At 41.2% G+C, this 9,232-nt stretch overlaps 1 protein-coding gene across 2 annotated transcripts in view; it reads left to right on the top strand.

Moving 5' to 3' along the window:
• LOC307121073 (GTPase IMAP family member 8-like) overlaps positions 1–7,804 on the top strand; it is a 10,680-nt gene extending 2,876 nt beyond the window's left edge. For both annotated transcript variants that reach the window (XM_079808486.1, XM_079808485.1), the window contains exons 3-6: positions 670–1,391; positions 3,449–4,111; positions 5,443–6,075; positions 6,301–7,804. In XM_079808486.1, coding sequence (XP_079664612.1) covers positions 3,664–4,111; positions 5,443–6,075; positions 6,301–7,469 — 2,250 coding nt within the window. In that variant the 5' untranslated portion in view covers positions 670–1,391; positions 3,449–3,663 and the 3' untranslated portion in view covers positions 7,470–7,804. The remainder of the gene's footprint in view (positions 1–669; positions 1,392–3,448; positions 4,112–5,442; positions 6,076–6,300) is intronic.
• Positions 7,805–9,232: the final 1,428 nt, after the last annotated feature.

The following is a 9,232-nucleotide window of genomic DNA, read 5'->3' as shown; positions in this document are numbered from 1 at the left end:
GCTTTTCATATTGCAAAAATGGATAATGATGATGATTTTATGGTTAATAATAATAATATACTTTGTAAAAAAAAAATATGTATTAGTACCTACAACTATGAGCTTTATTCTAAGTCTTGTGAGAGCATCTCCTTTAGGTTTGTGTGGGAAACAGTCCATCCAGCTCTAAATCCCAAATCTTCTGAAATCTCATGATAACTCAAGTTTTCATTCACTGAAATATTCCAGTCTGTTATGTGAGCTTATTTATTCATCATCAGTGACGGCAGACGCTGTACAGTAGTTTTCATACAGTAGCCTAACTCTGTTGAGTGTTAAATGATCTCCGCATACTGCAGTTGAAGCTGCTTCTGTGTTTTGTGTCATTCAAACACCTGATGATTTCCAAGGATTGACAAAATCCTTCAAACTGAAGTTCCAGATTCAGATACTCTGACAGCAGAGGCCGATCACACACAGTGCCTCCTGTTGGAGATTTCCTGAAGATCCGTCTGTTAACTGAGGACTAGCGTTAAAATGGACACGAGTTACCCTGAGAAATGACTGAGACTCACGGATCATAACATCCAACCTCATCAGCCCTGATGCTACAGCAGACTAATATATACTACAACACAATAGCTCAATGATAATTAACTTACAATGTGTGTGTGTGTGTGTGTGTGTGAGTGTGTGTGTGTGTGTGTGTGTGTGTGTGTGTGTGTGTGTGTGTGTGTCTTTTTCAGTGAGGATTGTTCTGCTGGGGAAGAATGCATCAGAAAACAGTCGAGTGGGAAACATTATACTGGGAACAGCAGTGTTTCACAGTGAAGCTCCATCATCTTTTCTACAGCAGCCCATTCAGAAAATCAGTGGAGAGGTGAAGAAGAGACGCATCACAGTCATCAACACTCCTCAGCTGCTCCAGCCACATCTGTCACTCCATCAGATCACACAGAGAGTGAGAGAGTGTGTGTGTGTGTCTGCTCCAGGACCTCATGCGATCTTACTCGTACTGCAGTATAAGGACTTCAGTGATGAGGACAGACAGAGAGTGAAAACTGTGCTGAACCTCTTCAGTGAGAAGGCCATTAAACACACTATAGTGCTGACTACTGATGAAGAGACACGTGCATCAGTGTTTCATTTTAAGATGTGGAATAACACTATTGATAATTTAATAAAGGAGTGTGGAGGAGGACATCTTCAGTTTGATGCAAGAAACCCAGGATGGCGCTCTGAGATGTTCAGAAGGATAGAGAAGATGCTCAATGAAGAGAATGAAGAATTCCTCATCTGTAACATGTATGAGGATGAAGATCTGAGCAGATCTGCAGGTTCAGTCCGAGGAGACGACAGAGACAAGGATGGAAAACTCAAAGAGAGCACAAAAACTGGAAGTGATTGAGGAGGTTTGTCAAAGTCTGTTTTTAATACCTCTAGGAATATGAATGATCATGAACTGCTGTCCTGTGATAGTTACAGTCATTTTATGTCTAAAGCACTGGAACAATTATTTATTATTTTTAGTGATCAGTTTTGTTTTGGTCAAAGCTTCTAAAATGCTTGTACATAAAGAACTGGAATATGTTTGAATAGAGTATCAGACATTGACAGATAGACAGTGTGCAGCTGAATTCAGTCTTCAGACTGTCACTGTTCACAAAATAATAATTCCGCTCTCATTGCCATTTCATGCCGTTCCAAACCTGGGTATGTTTTCTTTCCTCTGTGGCAAACAAACTGAGATCTTTAATCGAACAATCAGGTGGTTCTCTTCGAGTTGACATCCTTTATGTTGAGGTCAGTTGAATGTGACCTGTTTTGGGATGAAGAGGTGGGATTGGGATAAAGTAGCTCAGTGTAAAGAACAGATCAAAAATGAAGCTTTTATGAACTGAAAATCTGAACCTGTGCTTGTTCAAATCATGATATCTGCGAGATCTTCTTTGTTTGCATATAGCCAGAAGCCCAGCTCACTCAGCACTGTAGAGTCAGGTTGTGTTGAGGGATGAGGACTTTATTAAATGCCAAACAAATAGAAAAAAAGAAAATACTACCTCATAGGGGAAAATATACAGGCAAGGCTGGACACACTGGGAACATCACACAAGCAGAACTTTAGACAAAGATCTGGCATAGGACAGAAAATAAATAGGTAAGGAAATGTGGAGGGTAATGAGGGAGAACAGGTGGGCAAATGAACAAATGAGATGAGAAGAGGGAGAGGCCAAGACAGGAGATGTTTGATTAGGGTTGGAGCTGAACTCTGCAGGACAGTGGCCCTCCTGGGGCCGTTTCAGAAAGGAGATTAAGTGAAAACTCTGAGTATGTTAACCCTGAAATGAGGGAAACTCTGGGTTTTCTGTTTCAGAATGGGAGTTATGTCAAACCCGAGAAAGTGGGGTAAGCCAAACCAGTTTCTGAAAGAGAGGTAACTTATACTCAGAGTCAGTTAACAGGATATCTCTTACTCTGTGAACCTAACCTGGTCTGGAGCTGGTTTTCTTCTGTAAACCCAGAGTTTCTTTCAGTCTCCTCCCCTTTTTAAAGCGCCAGCGGTGTTTAAATACATTATTCATTCATTCAAACACCACAAATGTTTTTCATACTGAGTATTTTTTCTTATGCTATTGGCAGATTATTTGCAAAATAAGAAAAATGCACTTAAATTAGCTTTGTTTTTGTCCCCCAGGAAACAAAACCAAATACTTTATGTCATTTTTCTTATGTGGAAAATGCTAAATACAAAAGCATCAGTTCTTTTTTTCCGGTTGGACTTTAATATTCTTCCTCATAGACTATGTGGAAAAAGTGGCTGCACATTGAAAAAGTGTGAATAAAAGTATTTATTTAATGTGTCAAATGTTTGTAAAGTCATGAAACCTACACCCATGAACCTTTTATGCTTAAAGCTTTACCTGATTGAATTATATTTTTATACTTCATTTTTTAGCCGCTACCACATTCTCTTTTATTCTTTTTTTGCCCGTGGGATACCATGACAATTTATATTAGTTCAATAACTTACTGTAATGCCAGTTTTTACCTCTGATATTATAAAAATGATTAAGAATTAAACTTACATTTGACCTGGAAGTATGCAGACGTCTTTTTGTCGGGTGCTGTTGCCATGGTGAATCATAATTTCGGAGCTCCATTGATTGAACTTCCTCAATTCAGCTGTTCTGAAACTTAAAACTCAGAGTTTCCCTTCTCAGAGTATGTTAACTCAGAGTTCAGGTTTAAACTCAGAGTTGGTTGAACCTCCTTATTGAAACGGACCCCAGGACTGAACTTGCCTACCACTGGCCCAAACATTGTCATTAAACTATTACAAGGTCATTGCTTAAAGAATGTATTGCAATCTAACTATATTTTACATTATAATGCTTTTGTTGTCGTTTTAGGAAGTGTGTATTTGCTACCGCAGCTGATCTGATTCTACTGTCTCTAAATGTTGTTTCAGTGACTACTTCTGGAAAAACAAAGCTGAACATTGTGCTGTGTGGATATAATACAACACTCAAGACTTCAGTGTCTAAAATACTTAGAGGGAAAGCGCCAACTAAACCTCAGAAAGAGAGAAGTAAAGTGTGTGAGAAGAAAGAGGGGAAGATCGATGGACGGCAGATCACAGTAATAGAGCTTCCAGCTCTCACTCGGCTCTCAGAAGAGGAAGTGATGCGGGAGACTCTCAACTGTCTGTCTCTCTGTGATCCTGGAGTTCATCTTTTCATCCTCGTTACTCTTGTCGGTTCACTGACTAATGAAGACAAAGCAGAAATGGAGAAGATTAAAAGAATATTTAACTCTAATGAGCACTTCATGGTGCTTTTCATTACTGAACTCACTGTTGACAAAAGTGTGTCAGATTTTGTAGCATCTACAGAAGCTCAGAGGGTTGTGAGTCTCTATGGGAGTTGGTACTATGTGATGAGGATAAAGGACCATAGAAACTCTGAACAGATCTCAAAGATTATAAATGGCATAGACACCATTAAGGTTGAGCCCTATTCACTTCAGATGTTTAAGAGAGCTCAAGAGAAGAGAGTCAGACATGAACTAGAGGAGAAACTGAGTGTGAGAGATAAAGAAATCAAAGAGTTACAGGAGAAGATCAAGACACCGGGTGAGTGAATTCATAAACATTTTTGTAAATAAATTTGTTGCATCTTTTGCAATTGATGACTGGCTAAAGTCTCTGATCCCTACACAGCACAAGACCCAAAAGGTTGAGACACACTACACGACTTTCTGGACAAGTTTATTCTAGTTGCTGAAAGTCAGAGCCAGTCTGCAGATTTGAGTTGACAGATGTAATAGAAAATCATGTAGTGTATGATGGTCACAGACTCTGATTTTTAGCTTCAGACTTTGATTCCAACCAGTTGGAGGAGATCAAACGTTTAATATTTTGAACCGATTTTAGAACACATTGTTTTCAAAGTCGGCAAGTGTCTGATGCCTAGTGTTCAGATTTTAAAAGTAGTGTTATGATGATTGTCTACTTTTACTGCTAGTTTTAGCTCCTATATTTTTACTTAAAGGGGTCCTATAATGCCCTTTTTACAAGATGTAAAATAAGTCTCTGATGTCCCCAGAGTGTGTATGCGAACTTTCAGCTCAGAATACCCCACAGATCTTTTATTATAATATGTAAAAAATGCCACTTTTTGGGTGTGAGCAAAAACGCGTAATTTTTTATTGGTCCCTTTAAATGCAAATAAGCTGATGCTCCTGGTCCCCTTTCCAGAAGAGGGCGATGTTGTGCTGAATTATGTGACCCTAGTAGGCGCTGTATTGAGCTAACCTGACCTACTCCTAAATCTAATTCTAATCCTAACATTACCCTTATTCCAGCGTCTACTAGAGTCACATAATTCGGCACAACACTGGCAACAACTAAACAGCATAATCTCACACACCAGAAAAGTCAGAATGGGCGTTCATGTGCAGTTCTTAATTAGAAAACTCTTGTTTATGATCATTCCTATAGCATGTGAGGGCAGCGTCAGTTCTGGATATGAAGTTTGAGCACAAAGCGTTGGTTTCAGAATCAACCTTTGAGGAAATTTGTGAACGTTGACGCAAACGTACAAGACTTTACCTACTTTCTTTGGGACATTTCCTTCAAAAATGAAATTAAACCACGATGTCTTCAGTGACTCAGATGGCTGGACTGCATTTTTATACATCCCAAAACACAACATTTATAATGCGTCTTTGGCGCAAACATTGTAAAACTCCAGCTGCTACAGCAAGGAAACAGAAACGGAGGACTCGGCTTCCTAGGGGGGAATCTGAATCAGCCCTTTCAAAGAAACTGCTTCTGGTTTATGGGAATTATCACAGTTGGCAGATGCTTTTTGCAGCCAGGTTGCAGTTATTCTGATATGTTGTGGATGCAGCATTACCTTTAATTTAAAACCACATTGTTAAACTAGTTTGTTCCTTTGACAGTTCCTGAGGGTGTGAAGCTGAATCTGGCTCTGTGTGGGAGTGACAGAAGATTAAAATCCTTCATATCAAACCTGATCCTGAACCAGAGTGAGAGAGGACCAGAGCTCAGCTCAGAGTGTGTGAGGGGAGACGTGGAGCTTCATGGACGTCTGATCTCTCTGGTGGAGCTTCCAGCTCTGATCAACTCTCAGCTCTCAGAGGAGGAAGTGATGCGTCAGACTCTCCGCTGTGTGTCTCTCTGTGATCCTGGAGTTCATGTTTTCCTCCTCATTATTCCTGATGGTCCACTTAATAATGAAGACAGAGCGGAAATGGAGAAGATCCAGAAGATATTCAGCTCAAGAATCAACAAACACATCATGATCCTCAAATACCAGAATCCAGAGCATCAGACAGCAGAACTAAATGAAGAACCACAGTCTGTCGTTGAGGGGTTTGGAGGACGGCATCGTCTCATTGGCCCAAACACACAAGTGTCCATGTTGATAGAGGAACTGGAGCAGATGGTTGAGGACAATAGTGGTGTTTGTTTCTCCACAGAGACATTGTGGGATGCACAGATGGAAAAACTGCAGAAATGTGAAGAAATGAAGAATAAAATCCATTCATTAGAGATGTGGTTTCAGTCAAAAGGTAATAATCAGAAAATCTGCATGGATTAATATGACTGGTGACAGATTAGTAAAACAAAACAATAACAGTATATGCAGAGTTCAGAAAACATAATCTGATTTGCACATGATGCTTCAGTTTAAATTATACACGATATTCACTGATGACCTGGATGATTGATAATCTTCCCTTCAAATTCAAAATATTGTTAATATAATATAATATATGCATGTGATTTATCTTTAGATTCAAGAGAAAGAGATGATCTGAGGATTGTGCTGCTGGGAAAAACTGGAGTTGGGAAGAGTGTAACAGGAAACACCATCTTAGGAAGAGAAACATTTACAGCAGAAACATCTCATGAATCAGTCACTAAAGAGTGTCAGAGAGAATCATGTGAAATCAACGGCCGACACGTGACTGTGATCGACACTCCAGGACTGTTTGATACTGAACTCAGTAATGAAGAAATCCAGAGAGAAATCACCAACTGCATCTCCATGATCCTGCCTGGACCACATGTGTTTCTCCTACTGATACCAGTGGGACGATTCACTCGAGAAGAAGCAAAATCAGTGAAGATCATTCAAGAGACATTTGGTGAAAACTCTTTAATGTTCACCATTGTGCTCTTCACCAGAGGAGACGATCTGAAGAACAAAACCATTGAACAGTGGCTGGGAAAACCTGGATCTGCCTTGATGAACCTGATTGAAACATGTGGAAACAGATTCCATGTGTTCAATAATAATCAGACTGGAGACCGAACACAAGTGTCTGATCTACTGAAGAAGATAGACGACATGGTGAAAGAAAACGGAGACAGTTACTACTCATGTAAGATGTTCAGAGAGATGGAAAGAGAAATACAAGAACGACAGATGAAGATCCTGATGGAGAGAGTGGAGCAACTGAAGATAGAAAGAGAGGAACTGATGAACAAATATGAAGAAGAGAAAAAGAGGATGATGGAGCAAGAAAGAAAGAATCAATACAAAGAGAGAAAGAGAAGAGAAGAGGAATTTAGAGAGAGAGAAGAACGATATAAAACAGAGATAAAAGAAAGAGAGGAACAAGAGAGGAAGATGCGAGAGGAGATGAAGAGGGAACGAGAGGAATGGGAGAAACAGAAACAACAGGAAAGACAAAGAAGAGATGAAGAGGATGAGAGAAGAAGAAAGAAAGAACAGGCAATGTGGGATGAACATAATCAGATACTTCAACAAGCGAAAGAGAGAATGAAGATGATGATGGAGAAAGAAAGACAGAATCATGACAGAGAGAGAAAGAGAAGAGAAGAGGAATATATAGAAAGAGAAGAACAATATATAGAAAGAGAAGAACAATATAAAAGAGACATTAAGGAAAGAGAGGAATGGGAAAGAAAGATGCAAGAAGAGATGAAGAGAAAATGAGAGAAACAGGAGAGACGGAAACAACAAGAAAGCCAAAGAAAAGACGAAAGTCTTTGTATTCAAGTCAAGAACATAAACTTGTTACCTAGAATGTGAAATATCTGATATTCAGAATCTCAAATACTGTATATATTAGTAAATGTATTTTGTGTTTTAAATAAGCAATAATATTGATAGTTGATCACTTGTTATCAGGGACTTGTGTGCTGCCATGCGGTCAGTTTAAATTAATCTATTTCTCCCGAAAGACATATAGTGAATGGCTGTTGAACAGATGTGTATGATTTATAATTACCTGCACATTTTGAGGTGAATAAAACACACATCTTCACATTATGGTTTATTACTGTCACTTCCGTAGCCATCAGTGTGTATTTTTACATGTTGCTAATGTATTTTGCTTGTAATAACATGAGCTGACAATGTGTCGCGGCAATTTCCCCATTAACTCTGAACAAGAGACAAATCTTAATAATTTAATAAAATGGTTTATTCTTTTGCAAAAGGAGAGTCAACAGTCATACAGCCATCCTAAATGTCTGCAGAGCATTGCCTGCCAGACTAAACAATCGAGTTTCGTTAAATACCCTTTCCAAGGGCAGCATCTCTGCACTCCTGTAATTTTCCACATATCCTTAAAAAACCTTGTCTTTCATGCAAACACTTCCGTGGATTTTAACAGTCAGGCATAGCAAACAGAAAACGTCTCGGTTACGTATGTAACCCTCGTTCCCTGAGGAGGGAACGGAGACGTACGTCAGTGACTGACGAATGGGGGTTTCGCCTAGAAGCCAATTACCTTCGAGGTGTTTAACAGCGCCCAATGGCGTGCCAATGCCATGGGCAATGCGGAATTTGCATACGTAACTCCGCCCCACCGCGTGGGTATATAAGGAAGTACGGTGCCAACATCGCATTATGTATCTGCTGCGGAGCCAAGATCTGAACTCCGCGTTCCAGCAGCACAGCTGATGTGGCTGAGGAACGTACGTCTCCGTTCCCTCCTCAGGGAACGAGGGTTACATACGTAACCGAGACGTTCCCTTTCGTTCAGTCACTCCGACGTACGTCAGTGACTGACGAATGGGGGTCCCAATATAACCGCGCCACTCAGCTGTCGTCCAGTGCCCTGCGTAAGTGTGAGATCCCGCCACTTAAGGCCGTAGGACTCCCACTTATCACAGGATTACCAAGGTACACTGGGAAGCATATCCCAGAGAGGGAATGCCAGAGATGCCTACCCGTGGGGAGGACTTAGAGAGTACACATATGACCCGCTGTGGGCTGCATATGGAAGAACTCTAGGGTACCAGCCGAAGGTGGATTTTTAACCCTAGGGGTGGCAGGGCTTGCCAAGGGAAAGACACCTGCTCACTGAGGAGGCTTACGGTGGAAATACTCGTGTGGGGGTCGCCGGAGGGAACCATGCACACGGGGCACCTGGCCGGACATGAGGGTCTGGGCTCGAGAGGGCAGACTGAACTGATGTCGGCGTCGACAGTGCTGGAGGAGCTCAGGGCTCTCGGGGAGCTCACCTGAGGAAAATATCGCACGTATCCAGTCCGTGGAGTGGAGTGGCGAGCAAGCGAAGACACCTAAGCCTGGTCCATTACCGGCCCCTCGGGGGGGCGAGTACATAGTCGGACACTGGCTCCACTCGGAGATTCTAGAATCTGGCGAATGTGTTGGGTGTCGCCCAGCCTGCAGCTCTGCAGATGTCTGTTAGCGAGGCGCCATGCGCTAGAGCCCAAGAGGAGGCCACA

Source organism: Gobio gobio (genome assembly GCF_949357685.1).
Source record: "Gobio gobio genome assembly, chromosome: 24".
NCBI lineage: Eukaryota > Metazoa > Chordata > Actinopteri > Cypriniformes > Gobionidae > Gobio > Gobio gobio.
Note: the sequence above shows the minus strand (reverse complement) of the source record. Positions and strands in the feature narration are given on the sequence as shown.